General features: G+C 38.7%; 1 protein-coding gene across 2 annotated transcripts in view; it reads left to right on the top strand.

Moving 5' to 3' along the window:
* The window catches only part of LOC124254501 (NAD(P)H-hydrate epimerase-like), a 391,625-nt gene that overhangs the window by 103,467 nt on the left and 265,214 nt on the right, over positions 1 to 22,944 (top strand). Inside the window, exon 2 of one of the 2 annotated variants that reach the window (XM_046688314.1) lies at positions 461 to 1,434. The exons of the other annotated variant lie outside the window; for it this stretch is intronic. Coding sequence (XP_046544270.1) covers positions 1,319 to 1,434 — 116 coding nt within the window. The 5' untranslated portion in view covers positions 461 to 1,318. The remainder of the gene's footprint in view (positions 1 to 460; positions 1,435 to 22,944) is intronic. 2 annotated transcript variants of the gene reach the window in all.

Below are 22,944 nucleotides of genomic sequence, written 5' to 3'. Positions count from 1 at the left end.
ATTTTAAAAAATCATAAAAAATTCATAAACACTACAACTGCTGCTATTACTATTACGACTAAGACTACTACTACTACTACTATGACTACTTATTAAAAAAACCCGTAAATAATAAGAACAATAATAATGAAGTTCCCCACCAATCATAATCATAATCTCAAAAACAGTGGTAAAACCATATCAAGACACGTAATTTGTTTCTGCTGCAAACCAACAGATCTCCTTATTGACAGTAAATTAATCTGATAAAAAGACATGTCAATGTTGTAATCCTTAAACAGGTCATCCCCGCGTCACAGAACTGTCGACCCCCTGCTTCTGTGACCCACTGCCGTCTGACCGGGGGTCTCTCATTGAGAAAGGCTTCACGACACATATACGTCATCTCTCATTTCCTTCCACGACAATAATGCCTTCACCTGTGTATCATTTGCCAAGATTTCACGCTCTTTCTCCACAGACCACAAATCTATCAAAATGACCACGCAGCACAAAACCTGACTCTCGAACGATTGGACCTCGACAAGATTCAACCATTCCTTGAAACAAGGAGAACTGTGCTTGTGGTGTTCTCCTGTCTTTTAGCGCCAGCAGTTCCAGTCTCTCCTCAGCTTCGGAGAGAGTTGCTAGTCATCTTGATTTCCTCATTTACATAAGCATCATTAGAAATATCGCATCTTGTCTGTTTTTAGTGACCTCAGGTGTTGTGAGTTATTTCAAGCCCAAACAACACGCGAGAAAATCTTCAAAAATAATTTTTTTCTCTTTTTTAACATATTTCAATTTTTAAATCAAACTATCAGTTAGGTGATGTTCTTGCTGATAAAACTTTTTGAAGACTGAAATAATTACAGGAAACACATGATAGGATTTCTTCTATAATTTACATATTTGATTCGGGAATCAAACTGATGCAAAGCTGGAATTTTTCCATGGAATGTGTTTGAAGTTATTTGAAGTATTTTGGTGCCAAGTATTCTCCACAGTTGAGGAATATATTTGGTTTTAAAATACCCTTAATCAGAATTTTTAAATCTGAAGATCCCTGCAGCTACCTTTAGCATACAAATCCTGTCCCCCATCATTCTGAAAGCTGACAATTTGAAGGCAAGTTATCTGTGTTGAAAGGGTTGTACGTCGCACTGAAAATACAGACAAATTGCTGAAATTCAGACTTAAATAAACGATTCCGTGGACCAGGGGATCTGACTTGAATCTAAACCTGAGGGAAGGCAGTGCGGATTTGCAGTCAGTGGAATTTAACTGAAGTGAACTACCTGAAGTTGTCTGTGAGTTCGTCTGTATCTGGCTCCTTGACATGGAGAGGATATCGGTCACGCGCTTCTCATTCCGGAGGAAGGGCAGTTTCCGCAAGGACAAAGACAAGGATGACCACAAGGATGACTTTGATTACTCCAAGATGACCTACATCAGGTAGGTCAATATTGTGTATATGTTGTTGGTGAATATGCAAATATCACCCCAGTGGGGATGGATGTCGGTGTAAAATGTTGATTTGGTGGACAAAATGGCATATTGTGTAGGTGAAATAGTGTATATGTTGTTGGTGAATATGCATAAATCACCCCGGTGGGATTTGTTGGAGATGTAAAATGTTGATTTGGTGGACAAAATGGCATGTTGTGTAAGTGAATATAGTGTATATGTTGTTGGTGAATACACAACTATCACCCTAGTGGGAATGGATGGAGATGTAAAATGTTGATTTGGTGGACAAAATGTCATATTGTGTGGGTGAATATTGTGTATATGTTGTTGGTGAATACACAACTATCACCCCAGTGGGGATGGATGGAGGTGTTGATTTGGTGGATAAAATAATGTATTATGAAAGTCAACTTTGTGTACATAGTTTTGGTGAATACGGGAAATATCACCCCCATTGAGAACTCATATTCAGGTGTAAAATGTTGATTTGGTGGACCAAATGGTGTGTTATGTGGGTTTTTAATGTGATACATTTTTGGTGAATACACATAATATCACCCCAATGGGGACAGATGAAGGTGTAAAATGTATATTTGATGGACAAAATGCTGTATTATGTAGATTAATATTGTGTATTTGTTGTTGGTCAATACACAGATCACCCAGAGCTTATATTCAGGTGTAAAATGTTGATTTGGTGGACAAAATGATGTATTATGTAGGTCAGCTTTGTGTATATGTTGTTTGTGAATACACCACTATCACACCAGTGAAAATGGATGTCGGTGTAAAATGTGGATTTGATGGACAAAATGATGTATGTAGGTAAACCTAATGTATATGGTTTTGGGTAATACGCAAATATCACCCCAGTGGGATCATGTAAACAGACAAAATATGTCATATACCATTTGTCTTACAGCATATTGTTTCAAAATATATCTGTCAGATACCAATTGTTCAACAACTTATTGTTTCAAAATATATCTATCTCGCTTTTGCTCACTGGATACCTTCTACAATACAAGGTATAGGAGAGACTTGTAATCTCAATAGATCAGATTTATAGAAACGAAACGTCTGTTGACACTGATAATACCCATCACGGAATGTCTATAACAATCTAGGTGAAGTGGAGTTGGAATATAATATCATCTGGCATCATGAATCATGAAGGATAATAGGGTTGTCATATTTCTCATATTCATATGTCAAGATGAGATATTGATAACGTAGTCCCATCATGTTAAACATTTATCAATATGACTGTTTCAATATGAAGTCACGTTGACTTGAAGGTACTGACTCTTGTCTTGAGATGTAAAATGATGGGATGGAATCGCAATATGATTCATCCCAGTTTTAGTTATATTTTCATTTTCTTAAATAAATTCTATTTTCATTTCAAATTTTAAAAAAAAAAAGTTCGGGGGAAAGAATTTTATTTCTATTTCAATTAACAAATTGATAAAGTGGGCAAATATATTTACAATCAAGGTAGAAGATATGATAATGATTATTATGTGTGTACTTATATTGCGGTCCACGAACATTCAAAGTAAATTCAAACTATTTTTAATCATAGAATATGTGTCTTTTTAAATGTATAGCTAAATTAGTCTAGAGTTGCTAACGGCTGAAGGGATGGTGTAAATCCCACTAGGATCCATGCAGGAAGCAAATGTACTGTAAGTCCCCATAGGGGCGGTGGGGTAGCCTAATGGTTAAAGCGTTGGCTCGTCACGCCGAAGACCCGGGTTCGAATCCCCACATGGGTACATTGTGTGAAGCCCATTTCTGGTGTTCCCTGCCGTGATGTTGCTGGAATATTGCTAAAAGCGGCGTAAAACCAAACTCAGTCAGTAAGTCCCCATACATTATTATTTACAAACAGAAAAAGTCTTTGCACCAAATTCAAAAGCAAGCAACCGTCATTCACATTGCAAAGTTACAGTTTATGGTACAGGTCAACTTCCCTCAGGTAGCTAACAATGAGATGTCCGGTGACGCGGGAAAACAGGTCTTTCAGATTTATCGCATCATACTGTAAATCCCTTGCAGTTGAAAAGTCCACACAGCCCAGTAGAATAAGAAGAGAGAGTCAGGGTTCAAAGTCGGCATATGATTGTTTAGCATGTGGATCTGGGGATGAGGATTTTTTAAATCAGTTGAGTCCTTACACCCAGCCATTACAGATGTATGGAATTCCGATAATTTTCTCAATCACTGGACTGTCTGGTCCAGACTTGATCGTTTACAAACTGCTGTCATAAAGCTCAATATAGCTGGAATGTTTCTTAATGTTATTATTTGTTATTATAGGATATTTATATAGCACACATATCTGGTATTTTTCCCCTCGACCATACTATCAATCATACTAACTATCTCAACTCCCTGGGGAGCATACAACTCTTGCAACCACTAGGTGCACCGAGTTATTGTGACTTTCCCATCTGTACGAGGTACCCATTCACAGCTGGGTGGACTGGGACACATAGTCACAGTACTATGTCCAAGTCTACTGCACGTTGCTGTACCCGCAACTTGGTGTTTGCACGTATTCATGTAGCCACCATCTGGTCATATACCAAGGGATTCGTGGGTTCTGTTAAGTGCACAGGGTTGTGTACTGTACACTAGGGGTTGTGCCACAAAGTTGACTCCAAAATGTTTACACCCGGTCACAGCTGGGCTCGATCCAGGCACCTGAAGCTCACTGGATCACTAGCCTGGCGCCTTAAACAGCTCGCCCACCATGACGCTGAGATTGAACTATGTAAAAAGTATATTTATTTCTCCCCAAACTTAATGTGAGCAGAACAAAAGACTTGATTTGAAATACCGCTGATGTATTCATGAAGAGCCATGGACTGCAATAGAGACAGTGAATTATTACTGGGAATGACACACAAAGGACCCCTAAGTACAGGCGGCTTAATATCATCTCCCATTGGTACAAACACCGCTGATGAAATATGTAGAGGTACTGTAGCTGACCTTTAGTTAACTTGAAACATTGATGAGTTATTGTAACCAACACTGCTCATAAGAGAATACTTTGCATGTATGATTAAGCCAGGGTAATATTACAGCTGGTTCAAGGTTTAGTTCGAATTCATAGAATGTCGGGGATTTCCTTGAATGTCTTGGAATGCGAATTACTCATATTGACTTTCTTTGACGGACGTAAAGAGTTCTGCCCCTTACTTGCGTCATGATCTGCTGGTTTGCTTGCTTTCTTTGTCGGAAATGAATTTGGAATACTTTTATTGGACATGGGTGATTCTGTTTTAGATATAAAGAGTTATGGTATGCCCCTTACTTGTGTCATAATCTGCTTGTTTGCATGCTTTCTTTGTTGGAAATGAATTTGGGATGCTTTTATTGGACAAGGTGACTTTGTTTTAGATATAAAGAGTTATGCCCCTTACATGTGTCATGATCTGCTATGTTTTAACCGACAAATGATATTCTGATAACAAAGTTAACATTAATTAAGAAAATGTTCAGCCAAGCTGTGACACGGAGACAGAAACAGCTGATTATTGACATCCAGTAGTGACATTTTCCCTGTTTAGCAAGTGATGTACTTCAACACATTACATAACATGTCCAGGGCATGTCTCATATCGTGACATGGAATGTCTAGACAAGATTGTCTCCTCATCTCCTCATCTTTGTCTCCCAGACTGAGCACACAGCAGACATTGTCAAGGCATTGATCCTGGAGTGGAATGCTGTTTAGTGTTGTGTTCAGGATTATATATAGAGACATAAAGGTCATAGAGAACTTGATGACATAAATATGCTTGAACATGTACTATGATGTAGTAAATATTCAAGTCTGGACCAGACAATCCAGTGATCAACAGCATCAGCATCGATAATGGTATGTGTCGACCAAGTCAGCGAGCCTGACTACCTGATCCCGTTAGTCGCCTCTTGCGACAAACATGGGTTGCTGAAGACCAATTCTAACCCGGATCTTCACGGGTCTGGAAGAAAGGCTGGACTGAGAATAGGTTCTGTTCTGTTCTGTTCTGTTCTGTTAGTCACTTCTTTCGACAAACATTGAAACCAATTCTAATCCGGATCTTTGCAGGTCATGTGAGATAAGAAAAATATGAATGTTATTATTCTGAAAAATTCATTTCATGAAAAAAAGAATGTTGTGTCTAGCCCCAGGATAACTTTGAAGCATGACATTGGCATCTGTTGCCATGCCAGACATCAGACCATGTATGAAATATGTTGAAATTCTTAACAGTCATAACACCTTTATAAATCATGGTTCCAATAGATACACTTTGAAAAGGACTTTAAAAAGTATTATAAGGCTGGGCCCCGTTTCACAAAGCTCACGTAAGCCTAAGATCTCGTAACTTCTCCCAAAGCAATCGTACTCCCTTTGTTACAGTATAGGAGGTATGGATGCTACGAGAAAAGTTACGAGATCTTAGTCTTACGAGAGCTTTGTGAAACAGGGTCCAGGATTGTTGCGTATTGAAATTGAACTAAAATTGCATCAAATTGGGCTGCCGCCTCCGTGGTGTAGTGGTTAGAGCGTCCGCCCGGAGAGCAGAAGTTCACGGGTTCGATCCCCGACCACGTCATGCCAAAAGACGTTAAAATATGGTACTTGGTCCCTGCCTGGCCCTCGGCATTAATGGGTACAACAAGGACTGGTCGGCTCGGAGTCAGTATAATGTGTCTGAGTGGGGTATTCATGCTTCACTGCGGCATGGAATCTCAGTGGGCTAGCACTATAAAGTCTGGGCTAGTACAAGCAGCTGCACATACACATACACACGCATGCACGTCGTCATATGAGCGAAATATTCTCAAGCATGACGTTAAACCCAATTTCACCTCACCTCAACTAAATGTGACTTTTAACTGATGAAATTATTCAAACAATAAAAATGGGGTACTGAACGTGAATCTCTTTGGGGTAAGTAACTTAATGTGATACCTTTAAATTCTGTTATCTACACTAACAAACTAGATCAATTGCACTTTAAAGTCTGTTTTCAACAGTATCTTGATTTTGCACTTCTGCACTTATCTAGCTATGGAATTTTTTATTTTGATGAACTTCTTGTTATCAGTCTATCTACATCCTGCTTGGACGAGCTAACAAATGAATCGTGACGAGCTGTCACCTAACTCAAGTCAGACTTTAATCCAAGCAAAACCTCACTGCGGCATGGTACCATATAAAACCAGCTTCAGCCTGGGCTAGCACAAGCAGCCACACATACACATACACACGCATGCACGTCGTCATATGAGCGAAATATTCTCAAGTACGACGTTAAACCTAATTTCACCTCACCTCACCTCCAAGCAAAACCTGAACACAACCGACTCGTGAACTCTAGTAACACTCAAACTCAAGTGACTCTGATTCGATCGTTTCCCACGTGGTCAACAGCACGTGGTCTGATCGCACAGGAAAAGTCCTGCTTCTCAGTTTTCCTTGAAGCATGTTGAGTTTATACATCTGTTCAAACTTTTGTCTCCAGACCAAGGATACTGAATATCCTATGCTGCTCCTGGTCAGAGACTCTACATAAGGGGCCGTGGAGCAGCCTAGTGGTTGCAGTGTTTGCTCGTCAGGCTGAAGACCCGGGTTCAATTCCCCATATGGGTACAATGTGTGAAGCCCATTTCTGGTGTTCCTTCCATGATGTTACTGGAATATTTCTAAAAGCAGAAATGGAAATAACCCATTGCCCGACGCCCGAGTCCAGTGTTTTGCAAATTTGTATATCACACTGTACCGGTGTCCAGTTGATAATTCAATGTTAATTATGTTGTTTATTTAAAAAATCAACAAGAAAATGGCCGGTATAGTGGAAAAATTATCAGGGCAAGTGATTTTACATGTGCCACTGTACCGGAGTACACTAGCAATTTTAAAGTTATTTCGACCCCTGTAAAAGCGACATAAAATCAAACTCACTCAATCCAGTGTCTCCTTCTGTGATGTTGCTCAAATATTCCTAAAAGTGGTATAGAACCAAACTCACTAACTCACTCACTATTCGGCAGCTGAACTTTATCAGTAGGTACACCATGCAGTGATTGTACTCACTCACTCACTTAACATACATGAAACAGATGCTACATGTAAACAAGACTTATGAACAAGCTGGAGAAATGGTGACCCAGTCAGCCAAAGCTCTGCAATTTTTGCTATGGAGTTGTGTCCCTTGGGCATGTAAGGATCCTCTTATCTTCATAAAATTCCTGGTCAGCTTGGTCCTTCTTTATCTATATTTATATAAGTTTGTTTTCAAAGCAAAGGGATCTTAACTTAATTTATAGACCTTTGTCAAGTGATCCCCATTTTACAATTTCATGAAATAACTTACACAGTTAGCAAAGAATATTCATTTAATTTTACATAATTATTTCGCTCTAATACACTCTTGTTGACGTTGGAGATAAGAAACCAAACATTCCCCATATGAAACCACTGATAATCTCAACAACCACCAACTCATTGTCCACACATTTTGTCTTCACTCTTCACAGCTTCACAAATACAACAACATGTCGCAAAGGTTCACATCTTCAACCACAAACACAAGATTTACCCAGCAACACCACCTCTGTAATGACAGTGTGATAATTTTACCAGACAATATAATACCATATACACCACATTTTTGAAAATGACACCACTTTTGGGTCGCCAGCTATGTTGATTTTCTTCGACTTAAAATAGCATAATGCTTTACTTTCCTCGTGTTAGTCATCCTGCTGAAATGAACACCAAGGTGTACTATGTAGAACCATTGTCAGCAACATTTTTTATCATGGTAGATCACGGTCTCATATTCCAAGAGTAAACCTTGCTGCCATTATAAGTTATCACATCGTGTCGAGGGAAATACAGGGTTTTATCAGTCCCGAGTAAGGTTGTATTCCCTGACCCGTATTTCTCTCGAGACGATGTGACAACGCATTTATCTAGCCAAATGTTTTGCTTCAATTTCATTCTCAGTTGTGGCAAAACGTTTCCTTGCTGCCATGTTGACACCAGCTGATCGATTGACCTCGATGCAGCACACGTTACTAAAGGATTGGCGATGCACGCTTTTCTCACTTCACGTGGTCACCGAGGCGTGGCGGGATAATATGACTTTTGTACTCCCTGCTCGCGGATCGTGACGGGTGTACATGGTATTTTATCAGAGTCACGTGAACCAATCAAAACTCGACGTTCTTACATGAGGCCGGGTAATGACTTTTTACAAACAAGAAACCATATAAATCTGACCTTGAGAAAGGTCACAGCCAGTCCTGGAACTCCATTATTAGTTTTCTACACATCAGACAAATTTATTCCGCAAACCTGACACAGAAACTAGATATGTTGAAGATTTACACAAGTTCTTGTATTCGGATGGCAAATTGTCATAGGAGACCATTCCTTATTGCTCATTGAATCCCTAGCCTCTTATTGAATTGTGACTGTCATTCTAGATGAGTCTCGGAGTTCCTTCACACTCTTCAGAACTATCTGCTAGAATGGTATTGGTTAGCGCTCACAGTCAAATTGAAGTAGAGGAAATTTGATTTGGGTAGAGTATAGGTATTGTATTCTTTGTCTAGGCGGAGACTTGTCATTTCATCTCTGTGATACAGTTTGAAGTTGTTGGCTGAATTTCATTCTGTTTCTTGATTAGTAATGTTTATGAATGACATTAAAAGTTGATTGTTTTCATACTGCATTGTATGAAAGTTGATGAAGATGTTGATATGATATGCAGGGATTTACGGGACACGAATTGACCTGCGTCCTATATGCATAAAAATTGATAACTGACGCAGCAAAATTGATTAGCGCATCCACAGAGACACAGAAAAAGTTCAAATAATTTTTCTAAAAATTCCAATCAAGCAACAATAAGTTATCACTAAGTCTGTTACTAGCCGGGTCATGGTATCATTTGCAATTTAATTACTGTAACAATGTGATGATCATGATACACAATACAATAACAGTAACTGAAGTACAACAATATTACAGCATAGCATTAATAATGATATTTAAGTGTCTGGGACCCCATTTTGTAGTCCAGGACCCCTGAAAATTAAGAGTATGGTCCCAGGGACCCTCAAAGACAGGACTTTGAAGATCCCTGTGTTGTACGGTATGAAGAGTTGCTGAAGATATTTATACATTCTGGGGTTGGCTGAATTTCATACCACAATTGGGCAGTGGGGTAGCCCAGTGGTTAAAGCGTTCGCTCATCACACTGAAGACCTGGGTTCAATCCCCACATGGGTACAATGTGTGAAGCCCATTTCTGGTGTTCCCCACAGTGATATTACTGGAATATTGCTAAAAGTGGCGTAAAACTAAACTCACTCACTCACTCACTGACTCATATCACAATTTCACTTGATAAGCAATGTCTATTTATGGTACATAGAAAGCTGATGAATGATTTTATAGTGCTTGATAAAGATTGTTATGTTGTTTAATGAAGGTCATTATTTTGCATAGTATGAAGAGTTGATGAATATGTTAATGTAATATGGTGAAAAAAGTTGATACCAATGTTGATGTCCATTCTTATAAAACATCAATGAAGGTTTCTGTATTGCATGGTATGAAGAGTTGACGAGAATATTTATATTGTATGGAGTGGAAAGTTGATTATATTTATATTGTATGGAGTGGAAAGTTGATTATATTTATATTGTATGGAGCGGAAAGTTGATTATATTTATATTGTATGGAGCGGAAAGTTGATTATATTTATATTGTATGGAGTGGAAAGTTGATTATATTTATATTATATGGAGTGGAAAGTTGATTATATTTATATTGTATGGAGTGGAAAGTTGATTATATTTATATTGTATGGAGTGGGAAGTTGATTATATTTATATTGTATGGAGTGGGAAGTTGATTATATTTATATTGTATAGTATGAAGAGTTGATAGAGTTTTATATACGTATTGTAACACGTATATGTGAAGGTAACAGCCTTTCTAACAGTTATTTAAAACATGTCATCTTTTGTATTTTTATGTTTGTTGGTTGTTTAACGCCAGTCTCCAACTGTTTAATGGCGGTCTGTAAATAATCAAGTCTGGACCAGACAATCCAGTGACAGCATGAGCCTCGATCTACGCAATTGGGAACCAATGACATGTGTCATCCAAGCCGGCGAGCCTGACCACAGGATCTCTAGAGATTAATCTTACGACAAGCACGATTGTGACCTATCAGCCCAACCCAAATTCCTTCAGCCGTGGGCTTACTTATTCAAACAAAACTTTGGAGTCAGTTTTGATCGAACTTATGAACCGACTGAAGATATATTTAAGATATAATTTGAAATCAACTGGGATGCAACTGGCAGCCGATACCTTGTATGAACACGCACCTGTGTCCTCCACACTCTACTCGTCTTGAGAGGAACACACCTTTCATACTGATAAACAATCACATTCTTCACAGCGATCCTTCATAGCCTAGTGGAACCGCCAAGCTAGTAAGAAAAGGGTTGCAGGTTTGAAACCGGGCATTGGCACAATGCATTCTAAGTTTTCAATAATTTGATATTGTGATCGTATTCAGTAATAGCAAGACAAAGTTATATCAATCTTCGAAACTTGTACAAGTAAAATATTTCAAAGTCAAGGGCTATTCCTCAGAAATTAGTGGGACATGGTTATTCTGTAGAAAATCCCTGGGATTTCTTGGAACATGCTGTCAACGCGTGGTTATGCGTCGACTGGGGAATTAGCTCATGTTTAAGATGAGGTGTACGTACAATACGTTGACAAGACGAAGGAATACGTTGAGTTCAAACGTCTTTAGTACATGACAAACAAATACACAAGACATAAGCGAGGTGAGCGGAGTACCTGCTCAACCCCAGGGCGTTTCCTACGAGCGGCATTCTCCTGCTCCTGGTCGTCCCTACAGACAGTCGGAATACCGGACTCATACTCTGTTTTTCTTCCTTCCGTATAGATGTGAGCATACTAAGTATTTATACAGTTTTTTGACAACAATGGACAGGCGACGACTCAACAATGGACAATTAGAAAAACAATAGCACTTCCTTGACCAGTTGATGTGATGGCAGACACGGCCAAGGGCAGTGGCCAATAAGGCTTGTAAATGTAATATACAGTAATTAATTGCTTGACAAGTCAATGTACAATGCGGAAGTGACAAGGATTACATAGAATACAGATTAGCGTCATATACATAATTACCATAAAGTCTCACATGTCTAGACTACATAGTTTTTTACTTTTTAAATATTTGGACGATGGCTGTCCTGAACTAGTAGAGGTTTACTTGGTAAAAGGAAAACCTTCGAGATGATAGAGTCAGTGTGACATCACTGGAGGTTTATAATGTTGGGTGGGCGGTGGGGTAGCCTAGTGGTTAAAGCGTTGGCTCGTCACGCCGAAGACACGGGTTCGAATCCCCACATGGGTACAATGTGTGAAGCCCATTTCTGGTGTCCCCCGCCGTGATGTTGCTGGAATATTGCTAAAAGCGGCGTAAAACCAAACTCAGTCAGTCAGTCAATTATAATGCTGGAGACAAATTCCAGTCCAGATCTTCTCAGGTAGATACTAACTGGGGCCTTTTGTGCAGGCTAACAGAATACAAAGTCCAGTTAAGTAATGTATGTTGGTTGGTTTGTTGTGTATGTAGGTTTATGTTAATGGAGTTTTCAATATGATTAATATCTGGATATGTTGTGTGAATGCTGGTATCATCTGCAAACAAATATGTCATATTTCTCATGTCATCATGTGCCGTCAGCATAAATAACTAATAGCAATGGGCCCAGGACGGATCCCTGTGGAACGCCACCATGTGGAATTTGATCAGTGATGGACAACAGTTTCCATTTATTTTCTGTTTACGAGATAACTATGAAACAATCTGATATACACACATTATTGATTTAGTTGTCAAACATATGCCATGCATGACTATTTGTATTGTTAATCTTGAATACCTAAAAGCATTATTAGTTGTTTTTTTTTTTTTTAAATTTACAATGTAATTAGCAGTTGGAGTTGTTGTTTATTTCACACTGATGGAAGCTTTTATGAAAAAGGGCTGTGGGGTAGCCTAGTGGTTAAAGTGTTCGCTTGTCATGCAGAGGACCCAGGTTTGATTCCCCACATGGGTACAATGGGTGATACTCATTTTTGGTGTCTCCCTTCATGATATTGCTGAAACTAAACTAAACTCACTCACTTTTATGAAAAATGGATCATGACCATTAAAGACAATGAAGGTGATAAGTAAAGTTACCCAAAACACATAGCCGCGAACACAACTGCTGGTTCAGCCATGTAGTACAGTACATGACAAGTAACAGACAATGTCGGGGTTAAATGGTTCATTTAATAATAAATTCATTTATAATTCGCTAAACTCCATTCACTTGGTGGATGCTCATAGCACTAACAAAGGATGCTCAAAGCGCGCACATTATTACCCCGGATAACCCACGCTGCCTATGAGGCACTAGAAGGTTATTGTCACATAACGTATCCCACCCGGTACCCATTTTCTGCTGGGTGAACAGAGGCAATCTTTTAACAAACTCACTTGCCTTAAGGTGAGATCACATGTATCACATGTGCTTCGTTGAGGGACAGGACTTATGTCCTAGAAACTTTCAGGAGTAAAGCTGCTTCTAATGATTTGTGATCTGAGCTACATGCACAGCACCACACACCACCTCGATGAGATGACTGACTGACTGACTGACTGACTGAGTTTGGTTTTACGCCGCTTTTAGCAACATCACGGCAAGGGACACCAGAAATGGGCTTCACACATTGTACCCATGTGGGGATTCGAACCCGGGTCTTCGGCGTGACGAGCGAATGCTTTAACCACTAGACTACCCCACACCACCTCAATGAGTTGCAACTGAACAACATTTATAGAATTAACCTGTGAAGACCTGGGTTAGAACTGGTCTTCAGCAACCCATGTTTGTCATAAGCGACTAACGGGTGGTCTGTCTCATAGTCCGTGAACTGCATTATTTTCCTTTCTCCAAGCACAATTGGTGTAAAGAATAAACAAAGTTGTTATCCATAAAACATGTCAAGTATTAAATGACCTCTATGTGTCTACATTTACTCCTTTTCAGTTTAAATACTTTTGTTTGTTTCTATCAAAATCATATATTCAGAGACTAAGCATTAGTCTGAGGATTGAGTGGTCGGACTCATTGACTTGGTTGACACATGCCATTGTATCCCATAGATGCTCATGATGTTGATCACTGGATTGTCTGGCTGCGGCTCTGTTATTTACAGATCGCTGCCAGACTCATTGACTTGGTTGACACATGTCATTGTATCCCATAGATGCTCATGATGTTGATCACTGGATTGTCAGGCCCAGGCTCTGTTATTTACAGATCGCTGCCAGACTCATTGACTTGGTTGACACATGTCATTGTATCCCATAGATGCTCATGATGTTGATCACTGGATTGTCTGGCCCAGGCTCAGTTATTTACAGATCGCTGCCACACAGCTGGAATATTGCTGAGTGCGATGTTAAACTAGAAGCAACCTAACAAAACATTCCTGGAATTTGAAACTGCCGTGTTTGATCTCTGATTACCTGCGTAACCCCATAATGATGGAGAAGATGAATCTGAAAGCGCTGGCTTTGATTCCATTCTACTGTCTCTGATTTTTTTCAAAAAATATTGTTCTAAATTATCTGTCTTTCTACCATCACCTTTTCAAATCAAAGCAATTACGTCCAAAAAACACTTGCAGAATTTTTGTGACAATACAATTCACTCTCTACCGTTGAAGAAAGAACAGAGTCGGTATTAGAGAAAGGTGATTGACGTGTGTTGACAGCTATGGGCGACAGCGTGCGATAAGGAAATGCACCACAGTGGTGCCGAACTATTAGCGCCGATATTCAGATACATTGTCACAGAGCCAGGAAGGATTAGTCTGGCTGTTCAATCAATCTTCTGAGATTCTTCAGAGAGTGTTGTTGGGTGCTAATGACATTAATTGGTGTTGGACACGGCTTAGGGCGGTCAGTTCTGACCATAGGATGGAAAGAAATGTCCAGTCCAGTCTATCTGCACAGCTCTGGGCATGTGTAGTCTATTGATCCCATTGCTGCAAGGAGAAGACAGTGATAAAGAATGACCACTGACCATTAAGAAGAAAATGTATGGACGTGGCGTTTGTCTTCAGAAATAAAGTGGTATTTGCTTGGTTGTTCTTAAAGGATGGAACCCATGAAGATTCAGTTAGAATTGGTCTTCAGGAACCCATGTTTGTCATAAGAGGCGAGTAACAGGATCGGGTGGTCATGCTCACTGACTTGGTTGACACAATGAAAATTGTCATCGTATCCCAAGTGCGTAGATCGCTGTTCATGTTGTGATCACTGGATTGTCTGGTCCAGACTCGATTATTTAAAGACTGCTGCCATGTAGCTGGAATATTGCTGAGTGCGGTGTAAAACTAAACTCACCCACTGACTACGGTACTTTTGCTACCTGCATGGACACAAGTTGGATTTACAATCAACCGTTGGTCATTGTACTCTACTTGACCCCAAACCTCAAACAAAGAAACAAACAAAGAAACAAACAAAGTGGTATATTTCTTGGTTGTCCTTAAAAGGACAGAGCATAAGACTTTAAGAATCTTTAAAAACTATTTTTATTTTGAAAGCGTATCATTTGATATGACTTGAGATTAAAATAACTGGAAAAAAAATTGGATTTAGATTTCACTTCTTGGTGCTTCACAAAAATATTGTATCAAAAACTGAATTTGTTAATTTTTTTACATTGAAATTAAACCAGAAAATACATCCTAGAACTCAAAATGTGTATCCAATCTAGTATCAACTATATGTTATACTTCTTTTGAAAGGGTCAGTGATTCAAATAGAAATATAATGTGCAATATGTTGGTCTAAATGTTGCTAACTGACCAAGTCACATCTATTTCTACTAACATGAAAATATGAAAGGCCGGATGCTCTGAGGAATTGTTAGTTTTTGCCTTGATTATATTCTTCATCCAGCTCAATATAATATCACACTTTCTGTGTCAGAAAAAAACACACCATCAGCTAACTGCAATAAAATAATCTATGTATAAGTTTACAGCAGTCCTTAAGGACCAATACAGATTTGAAACTAAAGGTCCAGCTGGAGATCTACCTGTCACAGGCCTACAGGCAAGCACTTATTTTGAGCTCTGAAAACATTACTACTTTGGACCAAAGTGAAAACCTAGAATGATACAATAAATGATCAATTAACAAGTCATGTCTTTGTTGCCAGGGGAAACAGTTAGAAAGAATTATCGCTACTTGGATAATGGCTTAAATTCTTATGCTGTATAGTTCCATTGTTCCTGTCTGAAATGGCTGAGAAAATACAAAAGTCGTTGGTAGCCTGATATAAATACTAAACAAAATGTTTTAGTATTTTGCTTCTTATAGTCCCAAGTTATAAGCATGCGATATGAATAAAGAATCTGTTCTAAAAAATACGCAGCAAAATTATTGTAGCAAAATATCATTTCGCAAAATATTGATGCCATAAAAATAGACCTGTTTAGCCCAGTGTTGGCCTATGCCTTCCAGCAATACTGACCCTCATCTCTTAAAAAGGAATGCTTTAGGAAGAATGGATCGCTCCTTTGAAGCACTGTAATTGTTGGCACTTTGTTAATCCTGTATATGTCTAGTTCCCTGTTATTTGTTGCCATCTTTCCATGGTGACAAACTGTCCCTCTATAGGTCTAACCTTGGCGTGAACTCTGCTTGCGATATCCGTGATTTATATCCGACTGGTGAGATGGGTTCTCCGACTGATGTGTATTTGAGGAGATGAGGCTGGATAATCTTCCTGGAGGCCCCTATATCTCCGTGATACAACTGTTATCTCTGGACCAATTAGAGACACTGCACCTGTAACTCATTCTAATTTGTCCGAGCTGTTCACAGAAGAGAATTAGAAAAGACGGGACTTTGAAGTTCTGTAGTTCAGCTGCTGCGAATACTGCTTCATCCTGCGAAGGTCGGGATGCTGGGATACACTCAGCAGCCTCTGCTCATCTAAAGTGGCAGTTCAGGAATTGGGCGATCGGCTTGATCGTGATCGTGTGATTTGTTTGCCACATCAATCACAAGATTGTCTGGTCCAGAATCAATTATTTAAAGGCCACTGTAAAAGTAATATCAATGGATTAAACAAATGAAATATAGAAAAGTAATCAGACTTGTATTACATTTTTATGTGGACTTCACATAATATTAGGCCTCTCCATTAAGGGGCTTCTGGTCACATGACCACAAAAGCTAAAATAAAAAAAAATGGAAATTGAAGAAAATGGGAGTGTCAAGGTTGTTTTCTTTAAGATTAAACTTGAAAATGAAATGCTGCTCTCAGAGCTTCGATTTTTAGTAAGTTTAAAAGTTGCCATAGGCCCAAATTAAACTTTAAGGTGATTTAGACAATCTTGTACAAAGCATTTATGAAAATATTTATTTCAAACCTACTTACCAAATTTCACATCACAGAAATATATAACTCCCTGAGAAATAAATGCCTGGCCTAATATGCCGTGTTAATATAAACTATAACTTTCTGAGGAGCTAGTTATTAATGCGTGAAGGATATAATAGACAGTAATAACTTCGGGCGCAAATCCAACATGGCTGCCATTACAGCCATCTTTAATCTGTCACAGCTAAACAAGGAAACCATTACTATCTTAACACAGTCCACAAATATTCCATGTGAAAACATAACTTCATCAGTAACATGATTTGTTTCTGTGATATACTAGCTCTACACAAATCATCCAAAACTTTTAATGATACCGACTACTGATTATAAATGAATGTCACTGATAGGCCTCAGTTGGTCATAAAGAAAATGTCACGCTATTTCTGGTTTAGTATGATGTTCCTGTGTCATTAATTTGATTCTCATTCATCAGCTGGTACATCAGCATCAGGTGACTTGAGGAAGGATTTGATTTCGTATTAGAAATGAAACCATCTGTAGCAAATCAACCTTAATTAACTTATCACAAAGCTGAATAAATTATTCAGTCTATGACAGTCTTATCGTAGATGAAGTATAACGCCTGGTGCCATCACTGATTTTCACTGATTAGTTCATTTAATTTTCACTGCCATTGTCCCTCTACATCAAATGGAATCTGTTTCATTATTTTTTTCACACCTGTTTTTCCCTTTACATCAAATGGAATCTTTTTCCATATAATTTTCTCTGCTTTTTTACATTGTGCAACAAACAGAAGCTCTTTTCATACAAATTTTATGGCTGTTTTTCCCTTTACATCAAATAGAATCTATTTTCATATTATTTTCACAGCTATTTTTCTTTTGCACCAAAAGGAATCTGTTTTTATATATACGTTTCACAACTACAGTCATCCCTCGCAATAACGCTCTTCGCAATACCGCAGATTCGGTTAAACCGCGGGGTAATCCGGGCTTCCATAAAAAGTTGCCCCAGCGATCACACATCTTCACGTCATCAAAAATCGCACATCAACAAATCCGCTGTTGAGCTCTGGTTAATGACATTGTGAATTAGTGAAATTCAGTGCGGATTGCAATTAACAGTGTTTATCGTACTTATCCATGGTTTTTCAGATGTTTAAAACATGCAGGGTTTTCTCAATAATAATCAGACGAACAGCGAAACATTGTAATAACTTATAAAAGACAACTTTATCATAAAGACATGCCATCAGCCGAGTACTTACAATGTTTGCTGTGATGCAACACACCGGGTTATTGCGCGGGTAAAGACAGCCATCCGACAACGAATGATGTCAGAAAACACATTTTAGTTGATTAAATTCAATCCCATTTTCATTCATTAAAACTGTTTACAGTAACAACGGAGAAACCGAGAGTGAAATGGCATTACCTCATTCCATGCTTACCACATTCGTGAGGGTCCGTTTTTCACGCCTACCGCTATAGCACCAATTTCACATTATTTTCAGCAACCATGAACAGATTACAGCCTCGTCATCCATGGACCCCAAGACCCGCGTTATTGACTCATTGAAGTCATATTTGACCATTAATTGCCAATATTTTGATTTTACAATCAAAGTGGCATGTACCGCGGGAAGTCAGCATTGACTTGTCAAACTGTCTCCTACGTAAAATCTATTCAGCCGGGTAACCCAAAGTGCTTAGCCTATGTTAATTATTATGTTAAATATGTTCGTACAAAACATGCATTACACTAATACGATAGCAATATATAATATCTCTGTTAACATAACTGCTTAAAATACAAATGATTCTGATAATGGAAAAAGAAATTCTTTGATGCTATGTTATCGGGTCATTTTTAACTGAATCACCGGTACATTGGACCAAAACATTTGTACACAGCTGATTGCTATTTCCGGCTTAGTTGAATAACAGGTAGCATAACAGGAACAACAATTGAATTATCATGTCTTGTGATGTTTGATTGCAAGTTTCCAGTACATACATCCATTTTCATTTACAAAGTTTGTTTTTTCACCTCCAACGATATGATGTTTGACTGGGCACAATACACGAAATAGCAGTTTTGTTATGTTCATGGAAAATACGATTTTACTCAGCCTTTGTTACGCGTTATGTAATAGTTACTATAACCCGGGTGTCTAATAACGCGGGGGGTTATCCATGGACCCCAAGACCCGCGTTATGGCGAGGGCTGACTGTAGTTTACATTTTGCATCAAGCAAAATCTGTTTTCATAATTTTTTTCACACGTGATTTTCCCTTTTCATCAAATGAAATTTTTTTGGATATAATTTTCACTGCTATTTCACCTTTTGCACCAAACGGAATCTGTTTTCATACAAATTTCACACCTATTTCTTGCTTTACATCGAATGGAATCTGGTTTCATATTATTTTCACAGCTCTTTTACTTTTGCACCAAATGGAATCTGTTTTTATATAATTTACACATTTTTTTTGCCTTTTGCACCAAATGGAATCTGTTTTTATATAATTTACACATTTATTTTGCCTTTTGCACCAAATGGAATCTGTTTTTATGTAATTTACACATTTATTTTTACTTTTGCTCCAAGTGGAATCTGTTCTTATGTAATTTACACATTTATTTTTACTTTTGCACCAAATGGAATCTGTTTATATATAATTTACACATTTATTTTGCCTTTTGCACCAAATGGAATCTGTTTTTTATGTAATTTACACATTTATTTCGCCTTTTGCATCAGATACAATATGTTTCGGTTGAGTTTGGAAATTCTCTTCTTTTGATGTTTACACTTCAGTTTTGTCCTGAAGTTACGCTATGTTTTTCAATCTCTGTACACGGTCAACATCTGTGGAAGCGGTCACTGGTTTGTCATTACAGTGGTCAGCTGTGTAGCTGAAGATAGATTATATATTCCTTGTATCTGTGCATGTAACTCAGGTAGTTTCAGGGATTTAATTAATTAAGTTAACTTTGATCAAGTGGTGAGGCTCCCTGACTTGATTAATGCATGTCATTTGATCCCAGTTGCTTGGATTGTGGATCACTGGATTGTATGGTTCAGGGGACAGTGGGAGCCTGGTTAAAGCATTCGCTCGTCTTGCTGAAGACCTGGGTTCGATTCCCCACATGGGTACATTGTGTAAAACCCATTTCTGGTGTCCCCGCCGTGATATTGCTGGAATATTGCTAGTAGCGGCATAAAACCGCTCGCTCGCTCACTCACTCACTCACTCACTCACTCACTCACTCACTCACTCACTCACTCACTCACTCACTCACTCACTCACTCTAATTTCAAAATTGTATTGGTCGTTATGGACTGCAGTAAATTTACACATGAATTTGTTCATCGCAATTAACACATGGCATTTTTTAAATGAGCACTTGAAGAGATTAATCAGATCTCCAGCATGTACATCTTTGGTTCCTGATGGCGCCTGACAATATATTGTATTTCAAACGCTGAACAATATTGTTCTGCCTGGGTAGTTCCATCCTGAAAATGATGGACACGGCGCCTTAACCCATCTCAGATCAATCAGTCGACAACATTGCTCGCATGTTTTTTGTGATCTCTTTTTGTTCCAGTCGAATTAAAAACATGCTTTGCGAAAAAAGCTCTTTGTTATAGGAATTGATTGTCTCTGAAGATGTGTTAAGAAAACATTATTTTTTAAATAAATACATTGTATTTTCTCGCTGGAACTGTATATGATTGTTGCTGTGTTATGTCTCTGTTTGAAGTTGTTGTTTCGAGTCTCTTTGGGTTTAGTTGTTTTGTTGGTGCATATTTATAGAATGTTGAATTCATGAATGGGTAAATCTTTATGATCAAGACAAGAATGAGATTTTGCGTAATGGTGATGTGTTAAGAAATGTGGAAAATTAATTTTTCATTTGGATTGAAGATATTCTTGTATTGCTCATCCACCAAGGACCGGTTAATTGTTCCCCCTTGTAGTCGGTGAATACAGCCGTAGGTGATTACAGCCTAATTCACGTCTTGCCATTAAATTGGAACTGATGACATGCTTGCATTACACGATCTGAGACCATCTTGCTGACACATCCTTTATTCATCGATAACAAGAACTCATTCATTCAGATGTCTGTACAAATGCACCATCCATCTATTCACACACCTGTGCTTTCATTGTTTGGATTCATCCATCCAACCACTGATCTGACTACCCATCCATCCATCCATCTGATTATCCGTCATCCTACCATTTGGCTATCCATCATCCATCCATCCATCCAACCAAATATCAGACTATCCATCCATCCATCCATCTGGCTATCCATCATCCATCCATCCAACCACAGATTGGACTGTCCATCCATCCATCCATGATCTATCTGACTATCCGTCATCCATCCATCCATCCATCCAACCAAATATCAGACTATCCATCCCTCCATTTGACAGACAGACAGTTTTATTCAGTAAAAGGCCACTGGCCCATAATACAGTCAAATGCGTGATCACACATCACATGAATGGTACACAATGATTTATAAAAATGTTCTGCTCTTCATTCTAATTTGTACATTATATAAGAATAAAGAAACATTCTTAATCATATCGACATTTGCAGATTGCATAATATGGATAAAGTTGTTTATCGCTCCATTTGACTATCCATCATCCATCCATCCAACTGGCTATCCATCATCCATCCATCAACCACTTGGACTGTCCATCCATCCATCCATGATATATCCGACTATCCATCATCCATCCATCCATCCAACCAAATATCAGACTATCCATCCATCCATCTGGCTATCCATCATCCATCCATCCAACCACAGATTGGACTGTCCATCCATCCATCCATAATCTATCCGACTATCCGTCATCCATCCATCCATCCAACCAAATATCAGACTATCCATCCATCCATCAGGTTATCCATCATCCATCCATCCATCCATCCAAACAAAGATCATACTACCCATTCATCCATCCATCCTTCCAACTAACTATAAGTCTATCCATACATCTACATATCAACCCACCCAAATGACTACCCATTCATCCCTCCCTCCCTCCATCCATCCCTTCCTCCATCCATCCATCCATAACAGCACTGATACAGATGGACCTCCAGTACCGAGACTGCCTCCAAGACAGTCAGACAGTGCAGGAACCATGTGCTCCACGGCTAGTCAGACAAAATACAGTTATCATCCGGAGTAAATCCTCATTGATTGAGAAGATTGCAGACCCTCAAGAAAATATTTCCTCACTAATCAGCTGTAGGCATTGTTTATGTTGTGGGGCATGAAAGGTGCGAGTTTGCCGAGTTATTTGCTCCGCAACGTCCGGTTGTTCTGATGATCAATAAGTCGTCATCAGTCATCCAAGAAAAAGGTATAACTGCTGTAACTTTGCTGTTGTTCATAAGGCTTGATTAATGATGGGCCTGTTGATGAAAAGTGAGTTGGTGAGTGAGTTAGTTTAGTTTTATGCCGCTTTTAGCAATATTCCAGCAATATCACGGCGGGGGACACCAGAAATGGGCTTCACACATTGTACCCATGTGGGGAATCGAACCCGGGTCTACATAAAAATGGAAGCCGGACAACTGGAAGTCCAGACTACTTTCTGAACTTTATTTTGTTACATTTGTAACCCTCTGATAATACACTATGTAAATGTAATACTTTCTGAACTTTACTAAGAAAGTGTACTCCGAAATATACCATGTTACATTTGTCCACATTGGTATTGGGTATTCATGGTTCAGGGCTTAAAAATTCCACTCTTCCGCTCGTATTGGCCGGGTAAAATTTGTTTAATATTCGGCAAGTGAAAGAATATTATTTGCTTTCGTCCTAGAAGGAATCGTTACAGTAGTATTCATTTTTGAAAATTCTGACCCTAAAGTAACATTTTTTTCTTTATCT

This window comes from Haliotis rubra, unplaced genomic scaffold, assembly GCF_003918875.1.
Source record: "Haliotis rubra isolate DU_JTF1 unplaced genomic scaffold, ASM391887v1 Scf573, whole genome shotgun sequence".
NCBI classification, from domain to species: domain Eukaryota; kingdom Metazoa; phylum Mollusca; class Gastropoda; order Lepetellida; family Haliotidae; genus Haliotis; species Haliotis rubra.
This window is presented reverse-complemented; position numbering and strand designations above follow the sequence as displayed.